Below are 15,769 nucleotides of genomic sequence, written 5' to 3' on the forward strand. Positions count from 1 at the left end.
CCACCCACAAGCAATTCCATGATTTGATTACTTAAAATAAATGCCATTAAGAGCAAGACTAAATAGGTTTACCATACAATTCAGTAACCAGACTTCTAGGTATTTATCCAAATAAGCTAAAAACTTACACACACACACTACACATGAATGTCCTTCAACAGGAGAACAGATAAACTGTGATATATCCATACAATGCAATATTAATTCAGCAATAAAAAGAAATGGACTATTAAGTCATGAGAAGACATGGAGGAACCTATATGCATACTGCTAAGAGAAAGAAGCCAATCTGAAAATCTTGCTTATTGTATGATTCCAACTACATGACATTCTAGAAAAGGTAAAACTAGAGGACAGTGGAGATCAATGGTGTTACCAGGGGTCGAGGGATGGGGTAAGGAATGAATAGGTAGAGCAAAGGGGATTTTTAGGGCAGTAAAACTATTTTGTACAATATGGTAATCATGGATACATGACACTATACATTTGTCAAAACCCATAGACCTGTACAACACAAAAATGAAACCCCAATGTAAACTATGGACTTTAGTTAACAATAATATATCAATATTGTTTCATCAATAATAAATTCACCATACTAATTAAAAGTATTACTGATAAGAGAAACTAGCTATAAGGGAGAGGGAGTATATGGGAACTCTATGAACCTAAAATTGCTTTAAAAATAAAATCTAAGCCAGGTGTGGTGGTGCATGCCTCTAGTTCCAGTTACTCGGGAGGTTGATGTGGGAGGATCACTTGCACCCAAGGGTTTGAGGCTACAGTGAGTTATAATCGGTCCACTGCACTCCCACCTGGCTGAAACACTAAGATTCTCTTAAAAAAAAAAGTAATAAAAATAAATAATTAAGGCCGGGTGTGGTGGCTCATGCCTGTAATCCTAGCACTTTGGGAGGCCCAGGTGGGTGGATCAACCGAGGTCAGGAGTCCGAGACCAGCCTCGCCAACATGGCAAAACCCCATCTCTACTAAAAATACAAAAATTAGCCAGGCGGAGTGGCAGGCGCCTATAATCCCAGCTACTTGGGAGGCTGAAGCAGGAGAATCACTTGAACCTGGGGGGTGGAGATTACAGTGAGCTGAGATTGAGCCATTGCATTCCAGCCAGGGCAAAAGAGTGAAACACCATCTCAAAAAAATTATAATTAAATAATTAATTTATTCATTAAATTTAAAATCTAGAGCCAGGCACAGTGGACTCAAGAGGCTGAGGTGAGAAGATCACTTGAGCCTAACAGTTCAAATCTAGCCTGCGCAACATAGCAAGACCGTATTTCTTAAATAAATAAATAATAAAATCTGGCCGGGCGTGGTGGCTCACGCCTGTAATCCCAGCACTTTAGGAGGCCAAGGCGGGGTCAGGAGATTGCTGGCTAACCATCCTGGCTAACAAGGAGAAATCCCGTCTCTACGAAAAATACAAAAAAAACTTAACCGGGTGTGGTGGTGGGCACCTGTAGTCCCAGTTACCCAGGAGGCTGAGGCAGGAGAATGGCGTGAACCCAGGAGGCGGAGCTTGCAGTGAGCCAAGATTGCGCCACTGCACTCCAGCCTGGGAGACCGAGTGAGACTCCATCTCAAAATAATAATAATAATAATAATAATAGTAAAATCTAATAATTTCAAAAAATTAAAAATAAAAATAAATTTTAAGATTATGAAAAAAATCCTATACTGCTATACCTGGAATTTCTCAAAGACATCATAGCCAAATCCCTTTCCTTAAATCAAATCCCAAGTGATCAAATTTTAACAAACCAGATTTGGGATCTTTAATCCGACTATGAATTTTTAAAGAATCTCTAGTCCTTATTGACTTTAATCACTTACTGACTGAGTACACTGAGATCCATGTGAGAGTAACGAAATTCCCTGGAAATCAAAATAAATAAACCCCAAATTTAAAAATGCAAAATCAATGGTAGAGCACGAGGAAGCTCAATACTGGAAATTGGCTATGAGAGAGCATATTCTCCCATGTATCCTTAACTTTCTACTCTTAATGCTGCTGCCCTAGCTGAGGCCCTAAATGTATGCTGCCTGAATGACTGCCAATTCCTCCTAAGTAGTTTCCCTGCCTCCAATATTTCCCCACAACAAAATACCTTGTACACTACGGCCTGAATGTTCTTCCTAAAATATAGCTCAGATCCTCTCACAGCTCAGAATCTTTAATGGTCTCTACTATCTACAGGATATGGTCCAAATGACTTAGTCTGCATTTCTAATTGAGTCTTGCTTTCTGTCCAATTATACAACACCCACAAATAGCCATAAAACCTACAGACTTACTTACACACACACACACACACACACACACACACACACACACACACAAAACTTATGTAGTATGTTCCCCCAAACTCTTGGATCCTTTTTGTCTGCTTCTGCCTCTGCCTAGAAATAGCCAAGCTGAGATCCTACCTGACTTAAGATTTGACATCAGAGCTCCTTCACGATTACTGCCTTTCTCAACTGAAAGTGAGCTCTCCCTCCTCTAAACTTCCAAAGTACTTTCTCATCTCTCATTCAGTTTCTTCACTTATAAGTTATTTACCAATACCCTCTAAAAGACAGTAAGGTCTCTGAGGGTGCAGATGCCTTTATCTTTATATTCCTATTTACACATAGATGTTCAAATTAAAACTGTTCAGAGAATGTAGGGAGATCAACCTCAGTAATTTCGTGGTGTTCCCAAAGTCAGGTTTCCAAGACCATCTGCTCAAATCTTCACTTGCAAAACCAAGTAAACTTCTGAAATTGCTATAACTTCCAAGACATACCAGAGATATGATATGTCTTGGAACTTAAAGCCAAGGATCAGTGATCTGGGCTAAAAAGTCCTTTTAACAATAACTTAAAAGAGAGTAAACACCAGCTGTCAGGCCCTGCTTCAAAAGCAGTAAGATCAACAGGAAAAAAGGGGATTTTATGGAAGCCTAAAGAATATCATTCTTTGCATTTATCAGTATAAACAGATACCACCTGTTCCACGAAGCCTTCTTCAAACCTGAAACCGCAGCAAGACTCAATCCCTCTCCTCTGTGTACCGAAAATATTCTATACTTCTATTGCTTTTAATATTGCTTTATATTATGCTATTTAGCCTTATGTGTTCTCTGCTGCTCAGATGTAGGCTCCTTGAGGGCAGAGACTACACGTAGTTCATCTCAGTCTTTGGCACTTTGCTTTTCATATAGTAAATATTTAATATCTGCACATACTATAAAATCAAATATGCCTATAACGCAATGGCAGCAGTGAAACAACAGGACCATTTACAAAGATTCCTATTGAGACCTCATTTCACCGTGATGCAATGTTAGATGATCCTTGAGAGAAGGGAGCAAGTAAAGGGGGATGAGTAGAGTATTCAGAAGGATTTTCATGGTTTCCTGAAAGTATATCTGTGCTTGACTGAGAAAATGAGACCAGATATAATAACTTCTCACCTGCATACAGACAACTTAGGCTGAGGACTGTCACATCTTGTAGACGAGAAGGATTGAGAGGTTCCAACACAGGTAGAGAAAGGGTATCCAATGCCATAGTTACATCAATCACCAATGAATGAAAGCTGGAACATGACAGAGATCGACAAGTGTCTCTTAGAATCATTCACTTCTATAATGTGACAGTTAAAGAAATTATCAGCATGGGCCTGGCACAGTGGCTCATGCCTATAATTCCAACACTTCAGGAGGCCGAGGCGGGAGGATTGCTTGAGCCCAGTTGTTCAAGACCAGCCTGGGCAACAAGGCAAAACCCCGACTCTACAAAAAATACAAAAATTAGCCAGCCATGGTGGTGTGTGCCTGTAGTCCCAGCTACTCAGGAGGCTGAGGTGGGAGAACAGCTTGAGCCAGGAGACAGAGGTTACAGTGAGCCAAGATTGCACTCCTGCACTCCAGCCCGGGTGACAGAACAAGACCCTATCCCAAAAACAAAACAAAACAAAACAAAAAAAGTAAAGTATGTGCACCGTGAAGCACCTTACCCATTACGAACAGCAGTGGCATCTGCTACTGTTGCAGGCATTATGAAGAAGGAATTAGCTAACACTGCATCTTGGAACCGATTGATATAGCGTAGGAAATATGGCAGGTTCAAACACACACGCAGTAGCTTCTCTGAGCCACCTAAATGAATGAAAACCACAACCTTACAAACAGGCCTTTGTCTGATGCTTGATTCTTATCCACATGACAGAAGCACACTTAAGGAATTTTTGACAGACCAGAAATCAGCTTTCTGATAACAGCTGGGAGTCTTACCAAGCTCTTGAAGACTAGCCACGTTCTGAGCTATGAACACATTCTTGGTTTTGATAGCTGAGGCTTGATCTGTAGATGACTGCTCATCGTTTTCTCCTTCCACCTGAAAAGAAACATAAGGCCTGTCAAGATACTATTATCTCTTCACCAAACCAACTGTCAAAAGTGAGCAGTAGCTGCATGGATACTCTCCAGACTCCCCAGTTAATGAAGGGAAAATTCCTTACTAATGTTGGAGAAAATACAGGTTACATTTCCAGGAGGAGGGAAAAAAATACACAGCTTTAAAATATATATGTGTTCTATAACCAAAATGGAGCGATGCCTTTATATAGAAAACTGTACATAACCCTTACATTTGTTAATTTGCATTGAGAGAAGCCTAGAATGGTCATCAAACAGTAATAACTGTGGACAGAAGAAGGAGTTGGGGTGAATTTTACTTGTTTTATTTTGTATTCCTCAATTTATTTTGTCCCACAGACATGTATATCATTTTATATCACAAACATAAAACACATCACTTTTTCTCCCCTAGTGTTATTATCTTAACAAATCCCACAGAGAAGAAGACATTTGACTAAAGAAACTCACCAGAGTCTGTGTACTGATAGGTTGTGATGCTACAGTTCTAGGGTTAAAAACCGAGGTCAGTTGGTTCAAAAAATTCATCTGTACCTCCTTTTGCCTCAACTCAGGGCTTACTGGTGAGGCCAGCTCTTTCTGATCTTCCACTGTAAAATACAAAAGCAAAAAAAGGGGTGAGGAAAGTGCCACTAGAAGGCAAAGGTGCCATGGAAAAGGTGCCCTGGGGGTGGTCATGTGATCAGATCTGTCAAAGGAACACCCACCGTCTGAAAGTGTCTTCACTGTTTGGGGCAGCTTGGCGGATTTCATCATTGCTGTAAATGTGATAATTTCAGTTCTATCTAGTCGGCTACAGCCAGTGCACAGGCCCTTGATTAGGAGAATCAAGTGTTTCTGAAAAGAAAACAAATGCAAATAGATCTTTCAGAAAATTCTACTGTTTTGGAAATTCTAACTGGCACAGGGCCAAATTTAGGTTCATATAAACACTAAAGCAAAGACTGCAAGCTGATGTCCTTAGACGTATGTAGCTTGCAGATTTGTCTTATTTTTCTCACAATATTTTTTTAAAATTTGAAGTGAATGAAAAGATTCCCATGCAAATTCGAACTTCTCACGCTCAAATAACTCACAGTATAGCAACCTTGCACCTCCATTCCTGCATGGCAGTAATAAGCCAGAGCCAAATGGTGGTTAGCCCCTTTAGTTGGGGCCTGCAATCTTCTCAACTAGCACACTTTACTCATTTTTTGTTACCTACCTGGCCCCTGCAGGTATGTAAGTTTGCAACCCTTGAGAAGACTCTGCACCACTCTGTACCAGAAGCCCCATGTACCAAAGGTTGGCAAACTACAGCTCCAATTCAACCACTGCCTGTTTTTGTAAATAAAGCTTTACTGGAACACAGCCATGTTCATCATTTATATATTAATCTATGGCTGCTTTCACACTAAAAAGGCAAAGTTAAGTAGCTGCAACAGATAACGTACAGCCTGCAAATGATTTCCTATCTGGCCTATTACAGAAAAAGTTCACTGACCTCTGCTCTATTCCACTAGTCAGTCACAAAACTGCTTCAGAATAGGGCAAGAAATGGGCCCATCACTCTCACCTGGGACACAGCACAAGCCTCATCTGGATTCTCCAGACGCAGGAGAGAAAACTCAATTAGAACTTTACAGGCTGCTGCCACTGACTGAAGTTGGTTCCGGGGAACTGAGAAAGTAATAAACATTACTCAATTTCAGACTGCTCAGCATTGGTCAACAAATCAAGCAAAGTAAGTATTGAGCTCTATGTCCAACATTCCCAATATCATAACAATTATTCAGAGTCAAAAACCCAAGGGGTAAACAAAGGCATTTTGACATCAATAACTATCAGATCAATTTATCTCATATTTACTAGAAATTAGGATAACTATAATAGGAAATAGTTACATCACACCAGTGCCAAGCACTTCAAAGGTACTAACTCATTTAATTCTTAAACCAATTCTATGAGGCAGATCTTCATATTATCCCTGTCCATTTTTAACAGCTGAGCTAACTAAATGTCTTGACAAAAGTCACACAGCTAGATTTAAATCCAGGCAGTCAGCCTCTAGAGTTCATGCTCTTAACCACTAAACCAGGAGTGTGCAATCTTTTGGCTTCCCTGGGCTACACTGGAAGAATTGTCTTAGGCCACACAAAAAATACACTAACAGTAACAATAGCTGATGAGCTTTAAAAAAAAAAAAAAAGGCAAAAAAAAAAAAAAATCTCATAACATTTTAAGAAAGTTTATGAATTTGTGTTGGGCCAAATTCAAAGCCATCACATGGTCCTCAGGCTGTGGGTTGGACAAGCTTGCACTAGACAATACTACTATTGTAGTAGTATTCCCATGGATTCTTTTTTTTTTTTTTTTTTTTTAGACGGAGTCTCGCTCTATCACCCAGGCTGGAGTGCAGTGGCGCGATCTCGGCTCACTGCAAGCTCCGCCTCCCGGGTTCACGCCATTCTCCTGCCTCAGCCTCTCCGAGTAGCTGGGACTACAGGTGCCCGCCACCACGCACGGCTAATTTTTTTGTATTTTTAGTAGAGACGGGGTTTCACCGTGGTCTCGATCTCCTGACCTCGTGATCCGCCCGCCTCGGCCTCCCAAAGTGCTGGGATTACAAGCGTGAGCCACCGCGCCCGGCCTTATTCCCATGGATTCTAAAATGACGTCCTGGTCAGGCATAGTGTCTCACACCTATAATCCCAGCACTTCGGGAGGCTGAGAAGGGTGGAGCACTTCAGCCCAAGAGTTCGAGACCAGCTTGGGCCAGCATGGTCAAACCCCATATCTACCAAAAATACAAAAACTAGTCTCATAACCTGATCTCAAAATAAATAAATAAATGGACAAAATTTTTAAGTATAACTTAAAAAAATAGAATGACTTCCTTATATAAAGTTTCTCCAAGCTAAAATTGATTCTTCTGCCAGTAGCCAGAGCTTGTAATAAACAGTATTGGACACTGAAGGATTACTCAGCAACTGGAAGAACTGTCTTGGGCCACACAAAAAATACACTAATTCTTCAGTGTCCTTTCAGTTTACTTGCTTAGCAAACTATTCAAATAAACAAATATGGTGACTCCTGCCTGTGATCCCAGCACTTTGGGAGACCAAGCTGGGAGGATTGCTTGAGCCCAGGACTTCCAGACCAGCCTGGGCAACATAGGGAGACCCCGTCACTACAAAATATTAATTGGGCATGGTGGCTTGTGCCTGTAGTCCCAGCTAGGACTGAGGAGGCTAAGGCAGGAGAATCACTAGAGCCCAGGAGTTCAAGGATGCAGTGAGCTATGATCATGCCACTGCACTCCAGCCTGGGTGACAGAGCAAGACCCTGTCTCTAAAAAAGCAAATTTAAAATAATTAGAATTCTTCAGAACTATTTGAGTCAAGATTTTAGAAAAATGTAAAAATTCAGAAATGTAAAATAGGGCTTAGCCATTTTGGGGGTAGAAAAATGAAGAAAATGGAGAACTGAAGTTGAAATCCCTTCATATACCAGGGAACACAAAGGAGAATCCACATCCTCACCAACACCAAATAAGGAATAGAGCCTTGAGTGGCTGCTAACTCCAGAGGTCGGTATCCACCACCGCCTTCCCCCCAGGAAATTAACACACCAGTAATTACATGAGAAATCAATAAAATGATTTGGATTAAGAAGGGAAAGGAGGTCGACTTAATACTTATAAAGCAGGTGTCCAAGCCAAGTAGTTTTAAAATTCTACTTGGTTAGCCTAGGAAAGGGAACCTCTGGAGCCTCATCCTAGCTGACAGTTGTCTCCACTCTTGGGTGAGCAGTTTAGGAGTGCGAAAACCTAGACTTCATTAACAATTTGTTCAGATACACTAACGAGAGGATAAACAATCCCCCTATTCACAAGCCCTCAGAAGGGAAGGACAAGAGTGGAATACTTACTGAGACTGCAAACTGTTGTAATATAGTGTGTGGAAAGTGCAACAAAAGATGAGTAGAATGGCTCGTACTGCTTCTCATGGTGCAGAATTTCTGATTCACTGCAAAAATAATGATAATTCAGCCAGCATCTACTTAGCGCTTACTATGTGCCAGATACCCCTTTATGGATATTACATTATTTAATCCTTACTACCTGGTAGATAGTATCATCAACCATTCCCCTTCGAGATTGGGAAAGATGAGACAGGCGGATCACCTGAGGTCAGGAGTTCAAGACCAACTTGGCCAGTATGATGAAAACCCGTCACCACTAAAAATACAAAAATCAGCTGGGCATGGTGGCACGTGCCTATAGTCTCAGCTCCTCAGGAGGCTGAGGCAGGAGAACTGCTTGAACCTGGGAGGCAGAGGTTGCAGTGAGCCAATATTGAACCACTGCACTCCAACCTGGGTGACAGAGCGAGACTTCATCTCAAAAAAAGATTGGGAAGGTGAAGCTTAGAGAATTAAAATTAAATAGCTCATTCAAGGTCATCAGGCTTGGGAAGAAGCAGAGACTAACAAACAGAAAACATTTTCAAAGTCAAGCAGAACTAATGAAATGCAAGTAAAGACCTAACAGGATATCAATCTGTTCTATATTACTGACTGGCAAAGACCAATTGCTAATATGCCTTCATTATTGATAGCCAAAAAGGGGCAGACCAGAGTACTCAACATACTGTTAGTGGGAATACAGATTAAAGTAATCAATTTTAGACCAAATAAGGCCGGCCTGTAACGCAGTAACTTAAAAGGAATCAACAACTCAAGATAAGAAGTCATATGATCAGTGCTAAAGTCCAAAATTCACTGGATAACAGAGTTATCCCCTACACCATCCCTCTGACTGTAGACTAAAGCGAGATCACAAAAGAGTTGGTGATTTTTTTTTTTTAACCACATTCCTTATCCTTAGCTGGGGAAATGCCCTCTTCTGAAAAAATCTAGAGGCCAACTAGGTTTAAAGGCTGGATACATTTAAAGCCATTCTATCAAATCAGGTGCTAATCCACAATTGATGAAACATGGGCCAGGCACGGTGGCTGGCCAGGTGTGGTGGCTCATGCCTGCAATCCCAGCACTTTGGGAGGTCGACACGGGTGGATGACGAGGTCAGGAGTTCAAGACCAGCCTGGCCAAGATGGTGAAACCCTGTCTCTACTAAAATTACAAAAAATAGCAGGGTGTGGTGGCACGCACCTGTAGTCCCAGCTACTCAGAGGGCTGAGGTAGAGAACTGCTTGAACCCAGGAGGTAGAGGTTGCAGTGAGCTGAGATCGGGCCACTGCACTCCAGCCTGGGTGACAGCAAGACTCCATCTCAGAAAAAGAAAAAAAAAAAAAGAAAGAAACACGAAGGTAAAGCAAAGACTAAAATATATTTTATTAAATGGAAAGAACAACAGTGTGGTTGAACAGTTTACTTAGTGAGTCAATCCCCAGCAAGAAGTATCAACCTATGGCGGGATGCATTGTAGCCGGTGGCTCAAGCCTGTAATCCCAGCACTTTGGGAGACAGAGGCTGGTGGATTATCTGAGGCCAGGAGTTCGAGACCAGCCTGGCCAATATGGTAAAACCCTGTCTCTAATAAAAATACAAAAATTAGCCAGGTGTGGTGGCACCCGCCTGTAGTCCCAGCTACTCACGAGGCCGAGGCAGGAGAATTACTTGAATCCGGCAGGCGGAGTTGCAGGGAGCTGAGATTGTGCCACTGCACCCCAGCCTGGGCAAAAGAGTGAGACTCCAACTCAAAAAAAAAAAAAAGAGTATCAACCTAAGAAGGGAAATGTAAACAGAGTGAACACTCCATTCACTCCCTGCAAGACTATCTACCTGCCAAATGAACACAGGAGCCAAAAGGACAAGTCACTATTTGGAAGGTGCCAACGTCAGCGATGAATCACCTTAAATAACACTTGAGAGTCTGGCATTGCAAGCACTTTGCTATATGCAGATCAAGGATAAATGGGTATGTATCAAAGATTAGTCCCTAACTTAGAATAACTCCTTCACCAAGAAAAAAATATTTATAGAGCATCTACGATGTGTGCAAGGATCCTCCTGCCCACTAAGGGTCATTTTCCATTTGTCAGGGTACATAAAAAGGAGAAAATAAAAACCTTTCCACACAAGCAGCACTCAAAAGTTGCTGGTGACTAAACACAGTTTTAAGGCTCACATGTACAGCAGAAAACTCCCTACTAAATCCCCGTTTCTACCTCATATAGTTTTTCCTTTACTTCCAGCCTTATACTTTATTTTTCTGAGACAGAGTCTCGCTCTATCACCCAGGCTAGAGTGTAGTGGCACGATCTCAGCTCACTGCAACCTCCACCTCCCGGGTTCAAGCGATTCTCCTGCCTCAGCCTCTCGAGTAGCTGGGATTACAGGTACGTGCCACCACGCCTGGCTAATTTTTGTATTTTTTTTTTTTTAGTAGAGATGGGGTTTCACCATGTTGGTCAGGCTGGTCTTAAACTCCTGACCTCGTGATCCACCGCCTTGGCCTCCCAAAGTGCTGGGATTACAGGCATGAGCCTCCATGCCTGGCCCCACCCTTATACTTTCTTATTCGTTTTTCTAAGGCTTTCCCACTCTGTCATTTGATGTTATTTTACTGGGTTTATTTACCTTTCCTGATTTATTTCCAAAGTTCAGAGCTGCTTATCCCCACTTTTTCCAGCTGAACAGGTTTACCAAATCTAAGAGAAATACTGCCCACCCAAAGGATGGACTTAGCCTATTGCTTTCATACCCATTCTGATAATGAAATATATAAAAAAAATATATATAGGAGTAAACTCATTTAATTGCCTGGTTCAGTGTCATCCTATTGTGATCTAATGAACCCAACTTCCTCCCCTAGAAACACGTAACATCCTTATTCCAATAAAGAAACAGGAAGAATGCACTTTGGGGAAAGACAGACATTGGCAGAGGAAAAATGGAATGGTCTTCAGCTCTACTTATAATGTGCATTGGGCAACTAAGAATAAACCTGGGAAAAATTGGTTTTGAAGACTTGGAGGAGGAAATAGAGAAGTAACGGCCATTGTCATATCTCTTGATTTTAAGGAAACAGTGTGCATGAGTCAGCTAATAGGGGTGTGCTGCCATAATTTCCAACCTCACCCTCATGCCCTGAGAAAATGTTAAGACACCAAGACACCAGAGAATAAGAAATGGAAAAATGGAACAAAGGACAAAAAGTTGAGTAGGAAGAAGAATGAAGAAATGGAAGCAAATATAAAGCACGGGAAGGAAAACAGAGATAGAGGTGAAAGTACGTCTTTGCTCTGGTTGGTCAAGCATCTTCCTGAATCACCTGTCGCTCCTAATGAACTGCAACAACAGCACCACTGAGCCTGAAACACTGTGGATAGACAGAGAATCTGAAGCTTTTATACTCTATACCAAATAAATGTGATGCAGAGTACAAAGGGAAACAGCAGCTAAGCAGACAGGTCAGAGAAATCCAATTTGATGTGTAAGTGAAAAAAGAACTGACAGGGTCTGGAAAAATCTAGCTCTTTTTAGGAAGAAATGGAATCTGAGGAGGGGCATCATAAAAGACTAAGGATTCACCTCCCTTCTCCCTCTTCAATATCATACTATCAATCTTTTTTGTAAATGGTAGAAATTCCACAAGCTCCTTTCCCCTCATCAGTTTCATGTACTCTCAAGTATATATAGAATCCATTATGCTTATTCCTATCTTTCTATCTATCATCTGCTGCATGTTAACTAAAGAATTGAAAACTGTCTTTCAGATTCTTCCCTCATACTCTTGACAAATCTGTGGTTAATGTGATACTAAGACATAGAAACAGTAGTCACAAAGACTAATTTCACGATCATAATCTATTTTTTGGTGGTGGGCTTTTTTTTTTTCCTGTAGGTCAATTATCAATTTGCATCCTACTGCTTACAAATTCAAAAGATCACGACATTAGTGCATCCCTTTCTTCCTTTCAAGATTTTTAGGAAATGACTGTGCATTATCTAATGGAAATGTTGTAACAGTCTCCCCCTTCCAAAGTAGGTCTCTTTGCCCTAAATTCTAGCGAATATCTGGAAACACAAACCTCGAACAGGTTTATCATTAAAAAGGCCAGGTCAGCTCAGAAAGAATTGGCTCAGAGAGAAGGAGCATATTTCTTTTTGTCTACAAAGAGTTAATCAAATTGTCGAATGATAACCATGCTCACCAGCGTATCTCGCACAGAGTTAAGAAAGGAATTATCTGTACCTTAACAGAGAAGGCTACATTCAGCAATGATTATACTAACTAATCCCATGGACGGCATGTGCTCATTGAGCTAGTTCTGCTTCATTTCTGGCTTGGAAAAGTAACAGTGTGTTTAAAACGTTCTTTAAACTATGTAATAAGTAACAGTGTTAAAAAGAGTTTAAGCTGGGCCTGGTGGTGGGAGCCTGTAGTCTAGCTAGCTACTGTAGCTACTCAGGAGGCTGAAATAGGAGCATCCCTTGAGCCCAGGAGTTTGAGGCTGCAGTCAGCTATAATCGTCCCACTGTACTCCAGCCCAGCCAACAGAGGGAGACCCTGTCTCTCCTTTTTTTTTTTTAGATGGAGTTTTGCTCTCGTTGCCCTAGCAATGGTGCGATCTCAGCTCACTGTAACTTTCGCCTCCCGGGTTCAATCAATTCTCCTGCCTCAGCCTCCCGAGTAGCTGGGATTATAGGCGTTACAGGCGCGCGCCACCACGCCCGGCTAATTTTTTGTGTTTTTAGTAGAAACAGGGTTTCACCATGTTAGCCAGGCTGGTCTCAAACTCCTGACCTCAGGTGATCCGCCCGCCTTGGCCTCCCAAAGTGCTGAGATTACAGGCGTGAGCCACTGCGCCCGGCCAACCCTATCTCTTAAAAAAGAAAAAATATTTTAGGAGCCTTTACTACTAAAAGATGTGCTAGCTAGCTACATGCTATAGAGAAAAATCTTCCCTTTAAATAAATTCAGATATCTTTTTCTTTTAAAACATCTAATGACTTGAGAGTATGCTTTCCAACTCATCCATGTTGATCGATTCCTCCTCTATTTCAGTTTGGTTGCAAAGTCAAACTTAAGAAACAGGGGTTAGACCTAGGAACGTTTAATCTACCTTTTCTTCAAAAGGTCAATTTCAACTATAAAAGAAGGTAGAATGTGGTGTACTGAGAAGTCTCGAGCACGTCATCATTCTCAATGGTCAAGAGATAAATACAATGGCTAAGCAGGCTACCAGGTAGAAAGTAAGAGCTGGCATGATGGAGCCAGGATATCAAAAAAGGAAGCAGAGAGTAGTAGACTGCAACAGAAAAACAGATGGTCCCCGGTGACAAGGAAGAAAAACATGGCAGGTTTAACAAGAGAAAGAAACCAGGAAACTGCAGAAGATGGAAGTGGCAACACAGAACTAAAGTGGCAGCCTAGACATCTCAATCTCTGATTAGCTAGAAAACAAGGCCCACCTCAAGCATCTACAGTGTTGGCTTTGATCTGGTACTATAACTTCCTATGCAAGACATACTCCCACAATTCTGAGACCTTTACTTTTTAGAAAGACAAATAAATAAAACCTTTGGGCCAGGTGCAGTGGCTCACGCCTGTAATCCCAGCACTTTGGGAGGCCAAGGCAGGCAGATCACCTGAGGTCAGAAGTTCAAGACCAGCCTGGCCAGCATGGTGAAACCTCGTCTCTACTACAAATACAAAAATTAGCCGGGTCTGGTGGCGCACATCTATAATCCCAGCTACTCGGGAGGCTGAGGCACAAGAATCACTTGAACCTTGGAGGCGTAGGTTGCAGTGAGGTAAAATCGTGCCACTGCACTCCAGCCTGGGTGACAGAGCAAGACTCTGTCTCCAAAAAATAAATAAATAAAACTTTTGAAAACCAGAATAATGATAGCAGGGTATAATTTGTGTGCTCCAAGCTAGGGGTTGGCAAACTATGGCCTGCAGGCCAAATCCAGGAAGTCACCTGTTTTTGTATGGCTAAGAGTGGTTGAAAAAAAAAAATCAAAAGAATAGTTTGTGACAGGTAAATATTACATGAAATTCAAATTTCAGTGCCCAAAGATAGAATTTTAAACACAGCCATGCCCATTCATTTATGTATGGTGTGTGGCTGCTTTCACACAATGATGGCAGAGTCGAACAGTCCCCAAATTATCTACTATCTGGCCATTTACGGGACGTTTGCCAACGCCTGCTTTATAACAAACTGAACACTTGATACGTTTAGCTGTTCTCACTGTAAAGAACTTGTAAGCCAAGTATTTCTTCTGGAAATTTTTCTTTAGATCATACTCCTCTCACACAGCCTGCAGAGGACACATAGGCTTTCAAAGCTAACTGAGCTCCGAAAACCAGAAGACTTAAAAGATCTTGCCTTCCGGCTGGGCACAGTAGCTCATGCCTGTAATCCCAGAACTTTGGGAGGCCAAGGCGGGTGGATCACAAGGTCAGGAGATCGAGACCATTCTGGCTAACACGGTGAAACCTCGTCTCTACTTAAAATACAAAATATTAGCTGAGCGTGGTGGCATGCACCTGTAGTCACAGCTACTCGGGAGGCTGAGGCAGGAGAATGGTGTGAACCCAGGAGGTGGAGCTTGCAGTGAGCTGAGATGGCCACTGCATTCCAGCCTGGGTGATGGAGCAAGAATCTGTCTCAAAAAAAAAAAAAAAAAGCCAGGCGCAGTGGCTCAAGCCTGTAATCCTAGCACTTTGGGAGGCCGAGGTGGGCGGATCACGAGGTCAAGAGTTCGAGACCATCCTGGCCAACATAGTGAAACCCTGTCTCTACTAAAAATACAAAAAAATTAGCAGGGCGTGGTGGCGGGCGCCTGTAGTCCCAGCTACTCGGGAGACTGAAGCAGGAGAATGGCGTGAACCCGGGAGGCAGAGCTTGCAGTGAGCCGAGATGGTGCCACTGCACTCCAGCCTGGGGTACACAGCCAGACTCTGTCTCAAAAAAAAAAAAAAAAAAGAGATCTTGCCTTCCAATAAATGCATTACCAAAGACCCATCAGTTTGGACTTATTTTCTAAGCCATAAAGAGAGATCTTATTAATGTCTACAAATACAACTCTTATTTGTACAAACAGAGGGTATGGCAAAGACCACTACCACATACATGGCAAAACTCAAACCTAGTGATGTATTTGGTTGGAGGGTGTTCCTTAAGTATTACAGCTTTAAAGGCATGGCCCCAGAATACAGGATTTATGGAAGGGTGTCAACAAATATTTTATAACCTATCCAGCTCATGTCCAGAAAAACGTAAAAGCAAATGCTCTAAAAAGACTGGAACGTTACTGATTCTACGTAACATGAGTATGAGTCAGGAAAAATACTGCCAATCCAAATGTTTAAA

General features: G+C 41.8%; 1 protein-coding gene across 4 annotated transcripts in view; it reads right to left on the bottom strand.

Moving 5' to 3' along the window:
- The window catches only part of UBR4 (ubiquitin protein ligase E3 component n-recognin 4), a 145,206-nt gene that overhangs the window by 124,997 nt on the left and 4,440 nt on the right, over positions 1-15,769 (bottom strand). For all 4 annotated transcript variants that reach the window (XM_063631682.1, XM_055262263.2, XM_063631681.1 and 1 more), the window contains exons 2-8: positions 8,349-8,446; positions 5,995-6,098; positions 5,147-5,276; positions 4,890-5,029; positions 4,296-4,398; positions 4,019-4,160; positions 3,474-3,598 (exon numbers count right to left, since the gene is read on the bottom strand). In XM_063631682.1, the coding sequence (XP_063487752.1) occupies positions 3,474-3,598; positions 4,019-4,160; positions 4,296-4,398; positions 4,890-5,029; positions 5,147-5,276; positions 5,995-6,098; positions 8,349-8,446 (842 nt within the window). The remainder of the gene's footprint in view (positions 1-3,473; positions 3,599-4,018; positions 4,161-4,295; positions 4,399-4,889; positions 5,030-5,146; positions 5,277-5,994; positions 6,099-8,348; positions 8,447-15,769) is intronic.

The sequence above is a fragment of the Symphalangus syndactylus genome, chromosome 22, assembly GCF_028878055.3.
Source record: "Symphalangus syndactylus isolate Jambi chromosome 22, NHGRI_mSymSyn1-v2.1_pri, whole genome shotgun sequence".
Taxonomy (NCBI): Eukaryota; Metazoa; Chordata; class Mammalia; order Primates; family Hylobatidae; genus Symphalangus; species Symphalangus syndactylus.